General features: G+C 64.4%; 1 protein-coding gene across 11 annotated transcripts in view; it reads left to right on the forward strand.

The window, feature by feature from the left end:
- The window catches only part of PRDM16 (PR/SET domain 16), a 307,527-nt gene that overhangs the window by 275,569 nt on the left and 11,727 nt on the right, over window positions 1-20,231 (forward strand). For 7 of the 11 annotated variants that reach the window (XM_021095209.2, XM_084962608.1, XM_084962613.1 and 4 more), the window contains 7 exons: window positions 2,795-3,008; window positions 4,750-4,897; window positions 5,362-5,515; window positions 9,797-11,213; window positions 14,455-14,542; window positions 17,126-17,295; window positions 17,812-17,889. In XM_021095209.2, the coding sequence (XP_020950868.2) occupies window positions 2,795-3,008; window positions 4,750-4,897; window positions 5,362-5,515; window positions 9,797-11,213; window positions 14,455-14,542; window positions 17,126-17,295; window positions 17,812-17,889 (2,269 nt within the window). The remainder of the gene's footprint in view (window positions 1-2,794; window positions 3,009-4,749; window positions 4,898-5,361; window positions 5,516-9,796; window positions 11,214-14,454; window positions 14,543-17,125; window positions 17,296-17,811; window positions 17,890-20,231) is intronic. The other 4 variants (XM_084962606.1, XM_084962609.1, XM_084962615.1 and 1 more) reach the window with 1 other exon arrangement.

Consider the following 20,231-nt stretch of genomic DNA (forward strand, 5'->3'; position numbering starts at 1 on the left):
TGGGGGCGGGAAGGGTCAACGCAAACTGGCATTTCTAACTTCAGGATGCTGGTGGGAGGACCTACCAATCACCCCTGCTCAGCCGTATCCCAGCCCAGGAAATCAGAATAAAGCCCCGAGAGCAGTTGTGTGGACTCCGTCTATCCAACTCCATTCTAAAATGGTGTTCTTTTTTATTTTATTTTATTATTTTTTTTCCTTTGGTCTTTTTGTCTTTTCTATGGCCTCGCCTGTGGCACATGGAGATTCCCAGGCTAGGGGTCCAATCGGAGCTGTAGCCGCCGGCCTCCACCAGAGCCACAGCCACACGGGACACGAGCCGCCTCTGCAACCCGCACCACAGCTCCCGGCAACGCCGGATCCTTAACCCACTGAGCGAGGCCAGGGATGGAACCCGCAACCTCATGGTTCCTAGTCGGATTCGTTAACCACTGCGCCACGACGGGACCTCCGGAGAGGGTGTTCTTTTTTGAAAACTGTTTCTCTGAAGGGTGATTGACAGCGTCGTGTTGATTTCTCCTGTACAGGAGCGTGTGTGTGTGTGTGTGTGTGTGTGTGTGTGTGTGTGTGTGTGTGTGTGTGTTGTCTTTCCCGTTCTTTCCCGGGACGGTTTATCCCGGGACATGGAGTGTGGTTCCCCGGGCTCTGCAGCAGGGCCTTCGCTGTTCACCGTCCTCGATAGACGAGGTTGCATCTAAAAGGCTGTTCTGGGTACCGGGACCCAGACGAAAGGGATCCACGTTTCTAAGGACACGGGAGGCCTGTGGGGAGGTGATAGCGGGTCCCCGCTTGCTGTCCACACTGGGTGCATTTCTCACACCCTCAGTGGAGACTTGGAGCTCTGCCGCCTGCCTCCTGGGCGCCGGGCAGAGTAGGGGTCCACTTACACGACTCAACCACCTTCTCTCTGGGGCCCGGGCCGCCCGTCATTCCCCCCCGGCCCCCAGCCCCTGTTTACCTGTTGCAAAGCTCAGGGATCGCCATGCCTTCAGTATCCCTGTTGTCTTCACAGTGGGCATTTCCCTGGAGAGCGGGTTCGTGCTCCAGTCCCGATGTAAAGGCAGCCTTGTAGTCCTGCCCAATGACTGCTTTGTAATGTGCACGCTCCTCGGCCACCGCCCCCTCCCCCGGGTCACGTTCAGGTTCCACGCTGGCACCCGAGGCCTCCACGGGCTTCGCCTTAGAATCCCCTCTGACTTCCGTCTCCGGTGGGCCGCGGCCCCACCGCCTCTCCGTCCTTCTGCCCAGCAGCTCTGCCCTGGGGGCCCTGTGTTTTTAGACATTTGCTCAGAGGTCCCTGGCACGGCCGCCCTCCCTGCCTCCTGTATCCCTGGCTTTGGTGAGAACCAGCTGGCCCTCTTGCCTCCTTCTGGTCCATTCTGTGACTCAGCCTGCATCTGGGGCAGGTCCAGGGCTGGCCTTTCCAGGATATTGGGGGCAGAGCTGCTGCACCGCGAGTTGAGCTCAGGTTCTGGGTGTTGCAGTGGGGGTCCCCAGACTCTGAGCACGAGCTGCTCTCCCCCGCCCACTCGTGTTTTCCTCCAAATAAGCACTTTTTGGACAGCAGCCTCATGTTGGCCAGCAGGCAGGGATGCCCGAGGAGGTGCCCCTGCCCAGTCCTTCCCCAGCCCAAACGGCCAAGGTTGCCGAGCTGCCCCCTCCCTCTGCACTCCAACACCAGGAGGGGACAGAAGGACCCCCTCTTCCTGTCCCCACCTCCCCCACCCCCCAGCCCCTGCACCGCAAGGGTCAGGCCCTTTCATCAGCTCGCAGCCCGAGGTTAAGGTTCTGCTCACTGCGGGCCTGGAGGTCCTTGTTTATGGGACACCCACACCCACTCACCCCCACACACAAATGCACACATACCCACCCACACATTCACACAAACACGTGTATACGTAATCCACACACAAATGGGCGTGCACACCACGCAATAACACATGATCAGTCACACACACACGTGTGTAAACTTAACATGCATGGCGTGTGCACATGTAACACGTGTGCAGAGAAGCATAGCCATGCACATGTGCCAAGCGTGCACACACATTAGCACACAGATGTGCAGCCAGGTGCACCAGGCGCACTAGCGTGCACACGTGTGCAAGTGTGAAGGTACATGGGTGTGCATGTTTTCACACCTGCAGCCACTGACAGAAACATGTCTCCCAACACGCACACGAGAGCGGATGCACAAAAGTGCCTGCACATCCCGCAAGGCTGCGCTGGTGAGGAGGCAGCTGTGTGAATATCCCCTGCACACATGGCTGCACCCCCACGCATGTGGGGCACACACGCATTGACACAGCCGCGCACACGCACCCACATCTTGCCATTCACTAGTCCCCGGGCCTTTCGTGCAGGGTCTGTGCAGACCGGGTGATGCGGGTGGTCCTGGCAGGGAGGGGCTCACAACAGCTGCCAGCCTGTAGGGGGGGGCCTGGAGGCCGTCGCCGGGGACCCGCAGCTCCCAGCCGGTTGGCTTGGCAGGGTCCTCGGGGCACTGCCTCCCGTTTGTGTGTCTCACCTTGACCTTGCGATTTACAACACACGTCGGAGCCTTGTCGCCTTTCTCGCCTAATTCGTATGCCAAGCGCCTGGCCTGGCTTCCTTCTCTGCTCTCGAGACACAGGGAGGCGCCCAGTGCTGCTCGGTGCCTTTTCTGGGGCAGATGCGGGTCCCGGGCAGCCCGGGGGGGCAGGGGGTGCGGCGGGGACAGTGGCATGGGAGGCGGCCCGGGGGCTGGGGCTGGGGATCCGGGGCCCCGCCCACCTCCCGTCCTCTCTCCCTGCAGAGGAGCCCACCTTCCGCTGTGACGCGTGTGACGAGCTCTTCCAGTCCAAGCTGGACCTGCGACGCCACAAGAAGTACGCGTGCAGCTCGGTGGGGGCCGCGCTCTGCGAGGGCCTGGCCGAGGAGCTCAAGCCGGAGGGCCTGGGCGGCGGGGGCGGCGACGGGCAGGCCCACGAGTGCAAGGACTGTGAGAGGATTTTCCCCACCGAGTACAGGTGCTGCATTCCCCCCCCCCCCACTCCGGAGCCACCCCGGATGTAGGGCCGGGCCCTGGGAGGGGGCCCTGGGAGGAGCGGAGGTCAGCAAGGGGCAGGCGAGTGTCCCCTCCAGGGCGGCAAGGCTGGGGCAGGTTCCCCGGCCCTCTCATCGGCCGTTGGGGACAGAGCAGGCCCGTGAGCTGGCGGTAGGGGCCTGTGTGTTCCCGGCTCTGACCGTGATGACCAGGCCCCTGGTCAGAGCCCCCTACCGACAGAGGAGCCAGGAGTCACCGGGTCGAGCCGCCTCTGGCCCCGCCGTTCTGCGGTCAGGGCCGAGTTGTGGAGACAGACGGGAAGGCAGTTAGGAACACAGGCCAGACCCTGGGAAGTGCAGGGGTCGAGCCCCCGCCGTCTTCGTGGGGAGGCCAGACCAGGCCGGGGGCTGCTGCCCAGGGGGTTCGCAGACCCTCTGCACGCACACACGGCTCCTCAGATGGTAGGCAGGAGCAGAAAGGGGCCACCCAGGGGTCTCCGCACCACCCTCCCCCCCGGGCACCAGCCTCTGCTTCCAGGAGACTTCATAGACATGGGCGCAGATGCCAGGCCAGCTGTGGGACGGCGGCCGTGGGCCCCCCCGCCCCGGCCCCGAAGCCAGGCGGGCGTCAGGACCTGGAAGCTGGGGCCCTGGGGACCGGTGGGGAGAGAAGCGGGCCACAAGGGCCACCGTGATTACACGCCCAGCGCGCACCCACCCCTCCTCCCGCCTCTGAGAATTTCCTCCAGGGCAGCCCGGCAAAGTCAGAGTAAGACCCCATCAGGCCACTAACCGGCTGTGGGATTGCCGGGAATTGAACGCCAATCCCAGCACGGCTCCCGGGGGACCGGAAACCCTCCACCCTGAACAGATGACTGAGAAAATAAGAGTTTGGGCAAATCCCGACTGAGGCCCTCGGCGGTCAGCGCTGCTCAGAGGGTCTGTGTTTTCTTTACATAAACACATAAATCACAATTAACAGCAGGGAAAAGACACAGTCTGCCGGGTGCTCGGAACCAAGCGTTTCTGATCTGAATGGATGGCTGGGCCCTGATCAACGGGCCGTGATGTATTACCGCTTCGCTCATGAAGATTAACGGTCATACCTGGACGGACGGGGGGGAAGCGGTGTGTCCCCTGAGAGGAGGGGCCTCCAAGCTGCCTGTTCCTCCCAGCGAGACGCCCCTTCCCCCGGCAGCGCCGGCCGCCCTTAGCACCTCATCACCTCTCGAGGCGACCCCTGCCCCCTCCCCGCCACCTCCTGCTCTCTGCCTGGCTTGGTCCACCCGCCCCCTCAGGCCGCTCAGGGGTGGCCCTGGGGCTCCTGTGCCCCCACTCTGGGGCTGGCAGCGATGTCAGAAGTCTCTGCACCCCTTTTTTCTTAGGCCCAGGGTTAGGGTCAAGGTGAAGGCGGCCCTGAGGGGCAGCCAGAGTGTGAGCTGGGGTCCCGCCTGCCTCTGGATGCCAGGGGCAGGGGGCCTTGGGTGAGAGACAGCCCTGGCCGCGCCCGGGATCCTCCCATCAGGCCGTGCCTGTCCCTCCAGCCCGCTACCCCGTCCAGCGAGGAGGTGGACAGACGGTCCAGCAGGCTTTGCTCTGCTCTCTGAGCAGGGAGCCGGCGGGGGGCGGGCGGCTCCAAGGGGCTGCAGCCGGGTTGGGTGGAGGCCCTGCCCTCCTGGGCAGCGGGGAGGGGGCCCCACGGTGACCCCCGTCCACTGTGCTCAGCTTGGAGCAGCACATGACTGTCCACACGGAGGAGCGTGAGTACAAGTGTGACCAGTGCCCCAAGGCCTTCAACTGGAAGTCCAACCTCATCCGCCACCAGATGTCCCACGACAGCGGCAAGCGCTTCGAATGTGAAAACTGTGTGAAGGTAACGTGGCCCTGGGCACCTGTGCCCCAACCGCCCTGGGGCTAGGGCGGGCCCCACCCCGACTGGAAAGGTGCAGGTGGAATGGGGGACACGGGCCCCAAGCCACTCACGAGGAGACGGGGTGCGCTGGGCCACGGCTGGCGGACACCTGAGCGAGGCCAGACCTGGGGCCTCCTCGCTCCCGCTGGAAAGGACCGGCCGCCAGGTGGCAGAGCACTGCGGCTGAAGAAGCTTGCTGAGCTCCCGCCGCCCGCACCCTCCTGGCCACGGTCCTCCTGGGAATCACTGCTAAAGAAAGAGTCAGGGCGGCCTGACCGCTCTCCTGGGGCTGCACAGGGGTCTCCGCTCCCGCAGAGACCCCTCTGCCAGGCTCCGCGTGGGGGCGAGGGCCGCGAGACCCCATGGGGGACCAGAGCCGGGCCCTGGGGAGCAGGTGGGGGTGTGACACGAGGGTCTGCCCCCAGGTCTTCACGGACCCCAGCAATCTGCAGCGGCACATCCGCTCCCAGCACGTGGGCGCCCGGGCGCACGCCTGCCCCGACTGCGGCAAGACCTTTGCCACGTCCTCAGGCCTCAAGCAGCACAAGCACATCCACAGCACCGTCAAACCTTTCATATGTGAGTGGACCCCAGCCGGGCCCTGAGGCGGGTGCTCTGAAGGCCAGGCCAAGGCCTGAAGTGCCCAGGCCCTTCCCCACGCACGGGACCCGTCTGTCCAGAAAGCACGTGGTGGCGGCGGCGGCGGCAGCGGCGGCGGGCGCCTCGGCCGGGAGAAGCCCGGCCCGGGTGCTGCTGTGTGTCATCACTTTACTCCCGCAAACCCTCCTGTCCTGGGGCTCGTCTCCTCCTGCTCCAGCCTCCCTCCCCTGCCCTCCCGGGCCTGCTCTCACTTACCCTCCAGCGGCGGGGGGAGGGCAGAGGCGGTGAGGAAATCCGGAGTCCCGCAGAAGGAGCCTGAGCCCACCGCCCCCCCCCCCACTTCCTCTCTCCCCACTCGCATGGTCCACCCTGAGTCCCAGGAGGTGAGACGATTCTGCTGATGTCCCCCAACAGCCTTTAGGGAGCCCGGGCTGTGCACCCGCACTGTTCCAGGCAGCACCGGACGCCTGTCCTCGTGGCACCTACCTGCTGGTAGAGGAGACAGAGGCCAAGCCATACAAATAACAAGGGCACACGTGGCAGACACATCACCTGGGGTCGGGGTTGGGGGCAGGGTCAGGAGACTTTCCAAGTGCCCAGGTGGGTGCTGGCCCTGTCTCTGTGCAGAGGCCAACCGGTCCGTTGGACGAGAGGCGTTCTAGCAGAAAGCTGGAGGAGGCAGGGGAGCGGCGGGGGCACTGCCTGCAGAGGAGGTGGAGGAGACGGGCCTGTGAACACAGAAGCCTTGAGGTTGGGGTTGGGGGGGCGGAGTCATAGGACCGGGATCAGGGGTCACAGGGGTCAGGACGGAGGGACCCAGAGGGCCAATGCAGGGCCATGACCCAGACTCTCAGAGTGTGGAAGGAATGGAAGGTTCCTCCCGGCCTGACATTGTGCTGAGTCACCGTTTCCGTCACCTCACTGCTGTCTGCATTTACACAGATCTGCAGAGTCCTCGTTCACACCGGCGTGCGCGGAGCCGTTGTTCACACAGATGGTGCCCAGTCCCCAGTCACACCAACACAGCAGCTGAGTGGTCGTGCCCAGGGGATTGTGCTGCGTCATCCTTCGTACCAGCACTGCGCGGGGTCAGCCACACGCGGTTGTGCTGAGTCATTGTCCACACACACACGATCTCAGAGCATCCTTTACAATCTCGTGGAGCAGGGGCCACACCATGTCCAGCTGAAGGAAACTGGCAGAGAAGGGCACAGGCTTGGCCAGGTTAAGTGACCAGGCCCTCGAGGCCAAGCTGCCGAGCCCAGATTTCAGCTCAAGTGGCCCGGCCCCGGACCCCAGGCTGGGTGGCCTGGGATATCTCAGATTCCATCGCACCAATGTCAGCAGGGGTCACTCTGGGAGCTTGGACAAGGGTCTGGGTATGTCACCAGCATGGGGGGTTGTACAGGTGCTGGACCCCTGCCCCGAGGAGGCCATGCTGACTGGCTGGTCGGGCCTCTGTCAAGTAGCCAGGGCTGTGCGCCCCTCCTGCCCACTGCCCTGAGCCCAAGCTTCCAGCTGTCCTACTAGAGATGACCAGACCCCAACCTACCCGGTCAGCCAGGGCGCAAGGGAGAGAGCTCTGCTTGGTGTAACCGAGCACCTTCCTGGTGTCACCCCCTCTTCTCCCAGCATCTCCTTCACCTGCAGGCCCTGGAAGGAGCGTCTGGGAGGGGCCGAGGGGGGGACGAGCTGGGTAGGAGTAGGGGCTGGGGGCCAGGACTTGGTGACTGGAGGTGCTGGTCCTGTCTCCAGGATGAGCGGCTAGCAAGTCCCCCTGCGGGAGGCGTGCCAGGTGTAGGAGGTTGGAGCTTGTCAGGAAGCTTAGAAAGGAAATTGCACACAGGCTCCCAAGTCACTGCTTTTCTGGGCAGGCACGCGCGTTAGCGGTCTTGTTGGACTGTGCTAATGAGTAAATTCTGGGAACCTCAGCTCATCAGGAAGGGTCCGAGACCACTGTCTCCACTGCCTGCCCAGACTCCCCGTGTGGATAGGAGGAGCCCAGGGCAGTCTGGGTGGGCCCTGTGGCTCTCGGCAGCTTCCTGCCTCTTGTCTCTGCCCCATTACTCACCTTGGACCTTGGCTTTTTTTTTTTTTTTTTTTTTTTTTTTTTTTTTTTTGTCTTTTTGTCTTTTTGCCATTTCTTAGGCCGCTCCACGGCATATGGAGATTCCCAGGCTAGGGGTCCAATCGGAGCTGTAGCTGCCGGCCTACGCTAGAGCCACAGCAACTCGGGATCCGAGCCGCGTCTGCAACCTACACCACAGCTCACGGCAACGCCGGATCTTTAACCCACTGAGCAAGGTCAGGGATCGAACCCTCAACCTTGTGGTTCCTAGTCTGATTCGTTAACCACTGAGCCACAACAGGGACTCCAGGCCTTGGCTTTTGGCTGAAGGGGTAAAGCCAAGGAGAAAACCCCAAACTTGGCCAGACTGCACGTCTGAGACTGCAATGCAAACTGTAGACACTGGACGTTAAAACCCGCCTTTTGCATATCCTTCTGCCCATCACAGAGCATCCTCTGGCCCTCAGTAGAGGGTGTCAGGCTCAGAAGGGAAGCTGCAAAGCTCCCCTCCTGGGAGCTGCCGTCGATGGGAGCCTGCTCGAGGCCAGTTTCCAAGCTCGGGATGGAAGCAGAGCCCCGCTCTGGGGACAGGGTATTGCAGAGCCCTGCGGGGGGCCAGGGGTGCAGCAGAGCTTCCCTATCTGGCCAGAAGCCCCGAGCTGGGGCGCGGCCTTGCTTTCCCAGGGCCGGCCGGGGGCTCACCGGCGTTCATGGACCCTCTGTGCAGCGGCACCTCGGCATCTGCTGCTGCCCCAAAGGGCAGGTGGGATAGAAATGAGGCAGTGCTCTGCTCCTCAGCCTGGAAACGTCTGGCCAGACAACCGGGAAGGCAGAGCTGTTAATATAAATAGATACTGTGATTAAGGCCGGCCGTGGTCTCGGGGCCAGAGCTCCTGCTAGAAGAGCATGACATCGGGCCATGCAGGGTTTGCAGTGAGCAAGAAACGCGCTGAAATCACTGTTTCTGCTGGGGCCGCATTGAGGAAGCAAATTGTCCTGCAAAGAGAAACACAGTGTGTGTGTGTGTGCGTGCGTGTGTGCACACGTGTGTGTGTTCTGTGTGCATATGTGTGTCTGTGCGTGTGTGTGTGTGTGTGTGTGTGTGTATCCATATGCGTGTGCATCTCTGTGTGTGTGTCCATGTGTGTCCCTCCCTTGCTGGTTAGAAAAACAGGAGAAAGAAAAGCTGGCGATTTGCCACCGCTCAACTCGCAGGCCTTTGGGCAGTGGCTGAGGCCGGGTCCCCGGGCCTCTGGGTCCTGGCGTTGGGCTCCGGCCCCACGACCCTCTCCCGTGAGGAGCAGAGGCGGCCTGTCAGCCAGGGCCTGGCGCTCCTCCTCATCCCGGTTTGGGGAGGGTTCGGGTTTCTCGAACGTGGCCCTGCCTGGGGCTCCCCTTGCTCCTCCACGGTCGGGCTGTCCCCACAGAGCCAGGAGCCACGCGTGCAAAGCCCAGACCCTGAGACTAAGACGCCCACGCGGCTGGTCACACCTGAGGCCTCCCCTTCCTGGACGCAGGTCGCAGGGCCCAGGACAGAAAGCGGAGGGAAACTGAGAGCCTTTGAGACCCTGGAAGGGGGAGACCTACGCTGGGGGTAGGCGTTTCTCCTTGGCCCTGCTGGTGCCGCCGCAGGAAGAGGACAGAGTCCCGGGCAGCCTGGTGCAGCCACAGACGTGGCCAAGCGCCGTGGCTTTACCCAGCTCTGGGAGCGCTTTCGGAAAACCGTGGCCCCACCTGACCAAGTTGTGGGGGCTAGGAGGGCCCAGAGAGCCACACCCCACTTTGCAACAGAGAAGGGTGAGACCTGCCAGGTCGGCCCGGCGATGCCAGGGAAGGGTGTCCTTGCCAATCCTTGCTGGTCACTGAAGGCCAGTCCAGGGCAGGGCACACACGCATGTGTAGTAGAGGTGCACATGCTCGTGCACACATGCGCGGCCCAGGGGCCCGCGTGTACAACATGCACGTGTGTGGTACATGTGTGTTACATGTATGTGCGCACATGTGCCACAGACAAGCGTGCACGCGTGAGCACATGGACGCCCACAGGGCACGCATGCTGACCCCCCACGTGCGCACACCCAACCGCACAGCCTGCCCCGTCCTGGGGGCCAGAAGCGCCGCGGGGCCCAGGCCAGGCGCCGCAGGGTCCCCGTCCGTTCACAGCCGCCGTCTTTGCTTTGCTGACGTTGCAGGTGAGGTCTGCCACAAGTCCTACACGCAGTTCTCCAACCTGTGCCGGCACAAGCGGATGCACGCCGACTGCCGCACGCAGATCAAGTGCAAGGACTGCGGACAGATGTTCAGCACTACCTCGTCCCTCAACAAGCACCGGCGCTTCTGCGAGGGCAAGAACCATTACCCGCCGGGCGGCCTCTTCGCCCCGGGCCTGCCCCTGACCCCCAGCCCCATGCTGGACAAGGCCAAGCCCCCCGCCAGCCTCAACCATGCCGGCCTGGGCTTCAACGAGTACTTCCCCTCCCGGCCGCACCCGGGCAGCCTGCCCTTCTCGGCGGCGCCCCCCGCCTTCCCCGCGCTCACGCCTGGCTTCCCGGGCATCTTCCCCCCGTCCCTGTACCCCCGGCCGCCTCTGCTACCTCCCACGCCGCTGCTCAAGAGCCCTCTGAACCACACGCAGGACGCCAAGCTCCCCAGCCCCCTGGGGAACCCGGCCCTGCCCCTCGTCTCTGCCGTGGGCAACAGCAGCCAGGGGACTGCGGCAGCCGCGGGGCCCGAGGAGAAACCGGAGAGCCGCCGGGACGATGCCTACGCCGCGGCTAAGCTCAGGCCCCGGGGTAGCGACCTGTCGGACGGCAGCGACTTCGAGGACATCAACACCACGACGGGGACCGACCTGGACACGACCACAGGCACGGGCTCCGACCTGGACAGCGACGTGGACAGCGATCGCGACAAGGCCAAGGCCAAGGCCAAGGCGGCCGAGGGCAAGCCTGAGCTTGCAGGCGGCATGGTGCCCCCCGGCGCCCCGAACAGCGTGGGTGAGGTGCCCGTCTTCTACTCGCAACACTTCCTCCCGCCGCCCGAGGAGCAGCTGCTGACGGCCTCGGGCGCCGCGGGTGACTCCATCAAGGCCATCGCCTCCATCGCCGAGAAGTACTTCGGGCCTGGCCTCGTGGGCATGCGGGAGCGGAAGCTGGGCGCGCTGCCCTACCACTCCGTGCTGCCCCTCCAGCTCCTGCCCAGCTTCCCCCACTCCCTCTACCCCTTCACGGACCGCAGCCTCGCCCACAATCTGCTGGTCAAGGCCGAGCCCAGGTCTCCCCGCGACGCCCTCAAGGCGGGCGGCCCCAGTGCTGAGTCCCCCTTCGACCTCACCACCAAACCCAAAGAGGCCAAGCCCGTCCCGCCCGCACCCAAGGCACCGCCCACCCTGGCGCCGGGCGAGGAGCAGCCGCTGGACCTGAGCATCGGCAGCCGCGCGCGGGCCAGCCAGGGCGGAGGGGGCCGGGAGCCCCGCCAGAACCACGTCTATGGCGAGCGCAGGCTGGGCGCCGGCCAGGGGCTGCCCAAGCCATGCCCAGCGCAGCTGCCGCAGCAGCCCTCTCTGCACTATGCCAAGCCGTCACCCTTCTTCATGGACCCCATCTACAGGTATTAACATGCCCCGCCCTCACCTGCGTCCCCGCAGGGGCCACCGCCCAGCGGGCAGCGGGCAGCAGGCGGTCCTCGGCGGGAGGGCACGCTCACTGGCTCCCCCAGCTTCGTCTCTGCTTTTGCGGCTTCAGGAGGCGCCTCAGCTCTGAGGGTCCACGCCTGGCTTGGCCCTTTCCTAGGGGAGCCCCTGGCCAGGCCCAGGTTGGGAGGCCAGGCAGAGTCACCTGGGCACAGCGGCTCCCTCTCACTGACAGCCACGGGACACCCCGCCTCCGTCCCTGGAGCCCCTCCTGGGCTCGCCCTAAACTCCGCCCCTGAGGCCCACCCACTGGCGTCTCCGGCTGCCGTCTGGGCCCACTCTGCCTCCCACAGCACACGGACCCCAGCTCTTCCCTCTGCTCAGGCGTCTCTGCCTCCCTGGGGCCGCTCTGCGGCCCCCACCCCTCCCCAGAACCACAGCCAGAGTTTCTGGTGGCTCAGGGGACACCAGAGGAGAAGCCATTGGTCCCCAGAGGGAGGAGAAGGAGGAAGGAAGGAGAAAGTTTAGGAGTTTGCAAAAAACCAGCGTCCCATCTCTCTGGTATCCTCCTTGAGGGGGGGGGCACTGAGTCCCCTTCCCAGTTGTTGGGCGGGCTGGGACCAGGTGGGCGGTATTTGAGCAGGTGGTCAGACTGTAATCAGGCGGGCAGCTTTGACCAGGTGGGCAGTCTGTGACAAGACGGACAGGCTTTGACCAGGAGGCTAGGCTGGGACCAGGTGGGCTGGCTGGGACCAGGTGGGCAGTCTTTGAGCAGGTGGGCAGTCTGTGACAAGATGGGCAGGCTTTGACCAGGGGGGCAGGCTGGGACCAGGTGGGCGGGCTGTGACCAAGTGGGCAGACTGTGATCACGTGGGCAGGCTTTGAGCAGATGGGCAGTCTGTGACAAGAAGGGCAGGCTTTGACCAGGAGGGCAGGCTGTGACCAAGGGGGCAGGCTTTGACCAGGTGGGCAGTCTGTGCCCAGGTGGGCAGTCTGTGACAAGATGGGCAGGCTTTGACCAGGGGGGCAGGCTGTAGTCAGGTGGGCAGCTTTGACCAGGTAGGTGGGCTGTGACCAGGCGGGCAGGCTTTGACCAGGAGGGCAGTCTGGGACCAGGTGGGCAGTCTGTGACAAGATGGGCAGGCTTTGACCAGGAGGGCAGGCTGGGACCAGGTGGGCGGGCTGGGACCAGGTGGGCAATCTTTGAGCAGGTGGTCAGACTTTAATCAGGTGGGCAGCTTTGACAAGGTGGGCAGTCTGTGACAAGACGGACAGGCTTTGACCAGGAGGGCAGGCTGGGACCAGGTGGGTGGGCTGGGACCAGGTGGGCAGTCTTTGAGCAGGTGGGCAGGCTGTGACCAGGTGCGCAGTTTGTGACCAGGTGGGCGGGCTGTGACCAGGGGGGCAGTCTTTGAGCAGGTGGGCAGCTTTGACCAGGTGGGCAGCTTTGAGCAGGTGGGCAGTCTGTGACAAGAAGGGCAGGCTTTGACCAGGAGGGCAGGCTGTGACCAAGGGGGCAGGCTTTGACCAGGTGGGCAGTCTGTGCCCAGGTGGGCAGTCTGTGACCAGGTGGGCTTGTAAGGTAAGAGGGATCTGACCCCCACCCCCAACTCATGTCCCAGGGGAGAGGGGCCTGTGCAGTGGGTGGGCCCGGGCGGGAGGCCTGGAGGTGCTGGTAGGCCTGGTGACATAGCCAGTGGTAGAAGCCCAGGGCTGAGTGTGAGACGGGCCCTGTGCACACACATGCACGTGTTTAGGGAGCATGGGAGCACGTGGCCACCTTGAGGGCTTGTGTGCCTGCTGTTCCCTGGAGAGGAACACACAGTGAGGCCCCCTCTGCTAGAGGCACACGTGGAGGAAGTGCTGTCAGCCTGAGGCAGAGCTGCCAGTGAGGGGGGTGGGCCAGCTCCCACTCTGCCTGGCACCCCCTCTGGTCCCCACCGGCCAGGCTCACTCGGGGCCCTGGCCGGCCTCTGTCTGCAGTTGGTCCTGTTTCCTGCCAGGTCCTGGCATCGTCATCACAGGAAACATGAAAATGGCCCCCTGGGTGTTGCTTTGAAAAAATACCACCCATGGAGAGTTCGAGAAAGTGGGCTGGAGGCTCGGCATCTGCTGACAGCGGCTCCTAGGTGTCTGGGGTGAACGTGGCCATCCAAAGGCCCAGGGGCCCCCAGTTAGAATAGAGGTCTCCCCCACCTCAGTGTGCCCTGAAGCTCCCTCCTTCCCCGACCTGGCTTGGTGGCATCACCTGTGACCACCTACACTCCATAGGCTGCACCTGCAAGGCCCTGTTGTCTCCTTGGAGCCACCCCCATCCTGCTTCACTCGAAGCCCCCGCCGGGCCCCTGGGGACAGAGCTGAGCATAAGACGGACAGGGACAAGGCCTGCTGGACAAGGCCCGGGTCAGACAAGGCAGCAGGTCCACCGTGGCTGTGTGATGGCCTGCACGCAGTGGCCAGGTTCCCAAACCGTGCTTTGTAGATCTCGACTCCCGTGGGGAGACTGAGGCAGGCTGATCAGGAAATGGTGAGGGGAGTGAGGGGAGGCGCCGCTGGATGCTGCCAGCTGCCTCCTCCATGTATGCCAGACAGCGGTCCCCTCATTTGGGGAATGTTCTGGAATTGTCATCACCAGCAGCTCTCTTGAGCTTTTAAGTAGACTCTGCCCAGCTGGCTTCCCCAGGGCCAGAAACCTTCTGGTCACTCACGCTTACCCACCCAGCCGGGCAGAGCGCCCATGCCAGGGGCTGGGAGCGACGGGGAAGTGGGTGTGCAGGCAATAGCCGCCGTCTGCTCCACGCCATGCTGCGGGGGAGCCCGGGACCCCAGCAGGCCTGAGTCCTCCCAGGGCTGGGGCCCAGGTGTAGAGGCTGGGGCAGGGGGGCCTTCAGGTACAGGTGTTCGCCACTTGCCTGGGGGGCCTGCAGTGGAGGGGGGCCACTGAGGAGACACGGAGGGGTCCAGACCTGGGTGCGCTATGAGGAGCATGTACTCTGTAGGCAGTGGGCCGGGAGGCTCGGGCGGGCAGGCGTGTGGGACGTGGTGCCAGTGTGGGGCTGGGGGCATGGAAGCTGGGCCACCGCGGTGAGGCTGCCACCTCCTGACCGATGGGGCAGAGGTGGGCACCCAGAGGGGCCGGAGCCACTGTCCCCCCACCCCCCACCTTGCCCAGCACTGGGCGGCTCGGTGGGGTCCGTAACCCTCTGTGCTGCTGTCCAGCAGGGTGGAGAAGCGGAAGGTGACCGACCCCGTCGGCGTCCTCAAGGAGAAGTACCTGCGGCCGGCCCCGCTGCTCTTCCACCCCCAGGTAAGGTCCCGGCGGCAGCCCCGAGGCCAAGCCACACACCGCAAGTGCACCTGCGCGTCCCGTCCCCTCAGACCCACGGGTCCTGGTGAGGCTGGGCAAGTGGGGCTGAGAAGGGCCAGGAGGGGAGGCGGAGGAGGGCCCTCAGTGGGGCAGCAGCCCTGTGGGCCTCTCGGAGGCCAGCAAGGACCTGGCCCTCAGGGGTCCCTCTATAGGGGGCGGGCATCTCAGATGGAGGGCATCCAAGAACTCTGAATGCAGAAGGACTGGACAAGAGAGAGCAGGGGGTGCGGACACCACGGGTCCTCCCGGTACAAGGGTCTTGGGTGTTTAAGGGCCTGAGGGTGGGTGTCGAGGGCAGAGGGTCCCAGAGAGGGGTGGGCAGGGAAGCGCCCCCCCCCCCAGGGACATGGGGGGCGGTGAGGCCACCTGCCAAGACTAGATTCGGGGTCTGGGTAAGAGAACCCCCAAGTTCAGGCAGTGGCCACAGCCCGTGCCAGGTCTGCAGGCGGTCCTGTGCCCCCCAGTTCCCTGACCAGGTGCCCACCTCTCCCTGCCGCTTGGGGCTCAGCCCGTCCCAGAGCCTCAGGCCTCCCCTGCCCCAGCCCGGGGTCCAGGGCTGAGCTGTGGGACGAGCCTGAACCCAGACTCCAGCCCGGCCATTGTTCCCCTGCATTTCCCGCCCAGGACAGGCCCCCGGGCTGTGGAACCTGTGCCCTGCCTGGGTTCACAGCTAAACTTAGTGCCCCCCATTGTCTTGCTGGGGCCTCAGAGTTTGGTTAAGAACTTCCCCCGATTTCCTTGGGACCGGCTGGAAAAAGCGGGCTGGCCAGCCAGGCACATCCTGTGTTTGTGTTTGTGTGGGAGCTTGTGGGAGCTCCCCCGGGAATATTGGAACAGTCGGAGCTGGCCAGGCAGGTCGGACCCACCCAGGCCTGAGGAAGACGGGCTTGGCAGGGGGGGTGGCTGCCCATTGTCCTTGCCGCCCAATCCCCCCCGCCCCCCGCTGCCACGGTCACTGCCCACCTGTGGGCCCAGAGCCAGGGGTGGGGGAAGGAGAGACCACCAGTGCGTCACCTGATTGTTAAAGAGTCTGCGGTCAGGCCATCACTCTGACAGAAGAACCCGTGGCCCCTGCAGAGTCCGGACGTCACTACACAGAGTTGTCAGCCTCTGCTGGTCAGCTGCCTGGTGAGAGGTTGCCAGGGCCTTTCATTTCTGAGGCCCGATATCCAGGTGTGCAGCCCCTGGGGTGCAGGGCGAGGCGGTCCTGCCAGGCCACTGCCCCTCCCCACCTCTGGGGCTTGGCATGGTGGAGAGTGCCAGGACACCCCAAGGCTGCAGCTCAAACCGAGACCCTAGGCAGATGGGCAGCAGTCTGTGTACCCAGGTCCCACCCGCCAGGCCCTGGAGTGGCCAGTGAGAAGCTGGACAGCAGCTGAGGGGCAGGGCAAGTCCATCTGTCCTTCCCTGGGGATGGGTCGGGCTGCCCACAGCTGGAAGTGTGCATCTGAGAGGGGAACGTGCCCGCCCCATGGAATGGCGAGGTCCGAAGCCCTGCAACTGGGCAGAGCTGGCCAGGGCTCAGGCAGCAGCCCAGGGACAAGGGGGCCTCGGCCATTAGGGTGGACCCCGTTCTCTATTAGTTAACCCTTTTCTGGGGTTTTATTTTAACCAGCTCCCCCCCCCCCCCCACCAGCCTCAACCCTGAGGGCCTTTAGGCATAATAGAAGCTGCTTCTTTTCTGGTCTCCCCCGAGTCTAGCTCACAGTGGGCCCTCTGGGATAGGGGAGAAGTGCCCCAAAGCCTGTACAGCCCCCTCCCCTCTCCCGGGCCCAAGCCCCAAGGCCTCGAGGCAGGTGCAGCCTGGGATTCTGATAAGAACCCTGTCCACCAGGGGGAAATGACCAACGCCAGGGAAAGGTGGCTCCCTGCTCCTCGCCAGGCAAGCCCTTGGCATCTCCAAGGAGCAGAGAGGCAGCCCCTCTTGTCCACGTCACCGTGTCCTTGCCATGTCACGTTGGCTTTGTCATTTCAAACAGCTGTTTAGCAGGATCTCGTTGTAGGCGGTTGAAGTTCTTTCTAGCACTTTGTTTGCAATTATGACCTGCCGCCACTAGGTGGCAGTAGTGCCTCTGGCTCTTGAGCCATGTTTTCACCCGAATCTCAGGTGATCATCTTCGTACCCGAAGGAAAAAAATTAGATGGAAACCTGTCTTTAACCCAAAGAGGCCGCCCAGGAGTGCTGGCCGGGGCTCGAGCAGGGCCTTGCCAGCTTGCTTCACAGCAAGCGGCCGTGTCATTGCCAGTGTCCGTGGCCCGTGTCATCTCACCCCGGCTGAGGCTGGCTGCTGGGGCCGGCGGCGGCTGCCCCGCCTGGACCTGGCCGCAGACAGTGCAAGAATGCAGCCCAGCGGCCAAGAAGCCGGAGACCACGGGTTCCAGGGACGCCCTCCTCGTCCTGGCGGGCCCGTGACCCGCTCAGATAGATATCCAGGACCCCCACGTGCCCGAGGGGCGGGGCCACCCTGGTCCGGAGACGGGGCGGCCCGGGGGCGCCCTGCCACCCTCCCGCTCTGCCAACAGGTGTCAGCCATCGAGACCATGACGGAGAAGCTGGAGAGCTTCGCGGCCCTGAAGGCGGACTCAGGCGGCTCCCTGCAGCCCCTCCCCCACCACCCCTTCAACTTCCGGTCCCCACCCCCGACGCTCTCGGACCCCATCCTCAGGAAGGGCAAGGAGCGCTACACGTGCAGGTGAGACCCAGGGAGGGGGCCGCAGGTCGCAGTGGCCTGTGAACCTGCACTTCCAGGAAAAAGCTCTGAGTCTCAGGCAGGGTGCAGTGCGGTGGCCACCCATGGCCCGGGTCCCCTCGCGGTCATTCCCTGAAAATGGGCATGGGCCCCACACCGCGCTGTGCTCCTGTGAGCGCGGAACCCGCAACCTTGGCCGCCGGTCAGAATTTGGAAGGCGGGAAGCTGAGGGCGCTGGTCAGTGTTTAACCACAGCCCTGGGGGGGGGGGGCAAGCCCAGCACCGGGAGAGACAGGTCAGCCCCTGCCGCACAGGCCTGTGCAGGCCGGTCCCTGCCAGCGTGGCCTGGGCTGGGCTCCGGCTGAGGACCTGCTCTGCCCAGTGGTGCATGTCCCCCCCAGTTCCTGTGTGGAGCTCAGCTGGGCCTGGGCTGCGGAGGGACGGGCCACCTGCCCCCGGGACGGGAGAGACCTGCCCCGAATGTGCCTGGGCCCCTGACCCAGCCCCCCCGCCCCCCAGGTACTGTGGCAAGATTTTCCCGCGATCAGCAAACCTCACGAGACACCTAAGGACACACACCGGGGAGCAGCCGTACAGGTAGGGGCCCCCAGCTTTGGTGGGAGCAGCAGGTGCGGGCCAACCCTCCCTCCCCACCCACGGGTGGGGCCAGGTCACTCCGTGGGCCCCTCCCTCCTGGCCCCACAGCCATCCCACACCCTGCGGTGTTGTGAACATGAGGCTTCTGGAAGGTTCCTGCTTGATGACCTCGGGAGGGTGCTCGGGAGCAGCCTCCCACCTGCCACGGGGTGTGGACTGGAGCAGGAAGCCGGGCGGGAGGTGTCTGGGTGGGAGGAACCTCAGCTCCGCGCCCCTGCCCCCAGCCCAGCTCCCTGCACCTCACCGCCGCCATCGGCCATGGGGCACTGCTCACATCACCCCGGGCAGGGCACGGGGCGAGTGCCTCACACTGGGTGGGCCTCAGAGGAAAAGGCTCCGTGCAAATCCAGGTCCCGCCCAGGCTTGGGGCATCCTGGGAGTTTGCTAGGTCCCGGATAGAAACCTCATGTGCCCCCGCTCGCTCCTCAGGGCCTGGGCTCTGCCTGCAGGCGTGGGGGCGGGGGGGGGGGGTCACTGCATGTCACCTTCCAGCTGTAGTGGGGGCTTTGCCCCAATTCAGAGATGGGGAGCCCAAGGCTCAGAAACACCCTGACCCACCCGGGTCCGAGCTCACGGCTGCACGAGCTGACCATTCTGGCCCTTCCCTCAGTCTCTGGCCCATTAGGCAGGAGAGCAAGGGTGGTGCCCGGCTCTCAGGCACCCCTCCCGGGGCAGGGGGCTGAGAGTCCCAGGAGTTGGTGACCATGAGGCAGATGGGGAAACGCTGGCCCAAGGCCAGGTCAACATTCTGAGGCGCATCTGGCGAACAGCAGCCGCTGGGAGCGAGCGTTTGGCGTGGTTTTAAGTGGGCAGACTGACCCCGGACATCGGGGGTGTATCCCCACCCTGGGAAGAGCAGCCACTGCGCTCGGTCCTGGCTGGGTCGGCTCCATCACCGACCTGCCATCTGCCCAGCGCCCCCTTTGCTCTCAAAAACTGCCTGACAGTTTCACAAAGGCTGGCTTGGCCCGGCTCCCTCACCCAAAATGAGCCGTGTTTTCTGGAAGGAGAACTGCCTTCTGGACAGTGTTGCGTGAAGAGCCCCAGGGGTCCGGGGCCGTGTTTATAGGAGAATTTAATTATCATTGATTTCTTTAGCTCTTTCCAATCTGTGATTTCGACTTGCGTAACCATAATTGCTCTGAAAGTTTGCGCTGCCAATCCCGACTGTGCCTGGCTCCAGGCAGCCCCGTGATGAGGGGTCTGGGGCCTGTGACTTTGCCTTGACGTCACTGGGGTTTCTGGGCCCCTGGGGGAATTGAGAAGCCTTGAGTTGGAGAAGGAGAAGGTGCAGGTCCTTGCACACAGGAGCCCGGTGCTGGCACAGGCCAGGGCACGCCAGCCACGCTGATGAAAACCACCTGCCGCCTGCCTGGTGCCCACGCGTGGGTGCCCGGAGAGGCCGGCTGGTGCGGGCCGCTTGCACACAGGAGGGAGCAGGGCTCCCCGTGGGCCACTCTTCCTCTTAAGTCCTGGCCTCGGCGCACCCACAGCCACTCAGGATGTGTCTCAAGCCCCAGCGCGAGCAGGGCAGACCCTTTAGCGTGGCGAGCACTTTTGCTGGAGGGGCGGTCACACCCCTGCCCGGGGCAGGGTGGGGGGCAATGCCCTGGCAGAGAGATTGGGTGGAGCTGAGTTCTTCCAGCTGCAGTGTGTGGAATTTGTGGCGATTTGGGTAGAGATGTAAACACCAGCCGAGGAGCGAGGCGGGCTGCTCCCTTCCTCTGTCCTGGCAGCCGGGCTCCAGGGCTCCTCCGGCCGCTGCCCGGGGGTGGGTGCGTCCACTCTGATGCGCTCTCTCGGGCTGGCCGGGGGCTCCTGGCGGGACCCGGGATTCGGCGTTAAGGATGCTCTGCCGTGCGTTTCCCCCCTGGCTCCCTGTCCTGCTGACTGAGCGAAGCCAAAGCGCCCAGCAAGGTCCTGTCACCATCTCCATGGGGCCACAGGTGACCCACACACGTCCTCTCTTTGTTCCCTCTAGGGCTGGGTTTCAGACTCTCTCCTCCCCTTCCCCAGCCTTTACAACCACCAAGAGTGCCTCTCCCTGTGACGGCGGCTGGGGTCCCGCTGGGGCCTGGGGAGGACACTGCCACCCCCCAGGGGCCATTTCACCCTCCCCACACAGTGCTGTGTCTCCAGAGCGGCTGGCTTTCCCGGGGCAGTGGCAGACGCGGTCACAGCAAGGGCCCCTCCAGGCCCTCCGCCGTGGCTGGCCGGCCCGCGGCCTCCCACTCCTGGTGCAGCCGCTGGTGTGTTATTTTATACAGCACGGCCATAAATTT

The sequence above is a fragment of the Sus scrofa genome, chromosome 6, assembly GCF_054392235.1.
Source record: "Sus scrofa isolate SSC_HxYL_T2T_F1_AM1 chromosome 6, Sscrofa_HxYL_maternal_Yorkshire_Landrace_v2.0, whole genome shotgun sequence".
NCBI lineage: Eukaryota > Metazoa > Chordata > Mammalia > Artiodactyla > Suidae > Sus > Sus scrofa.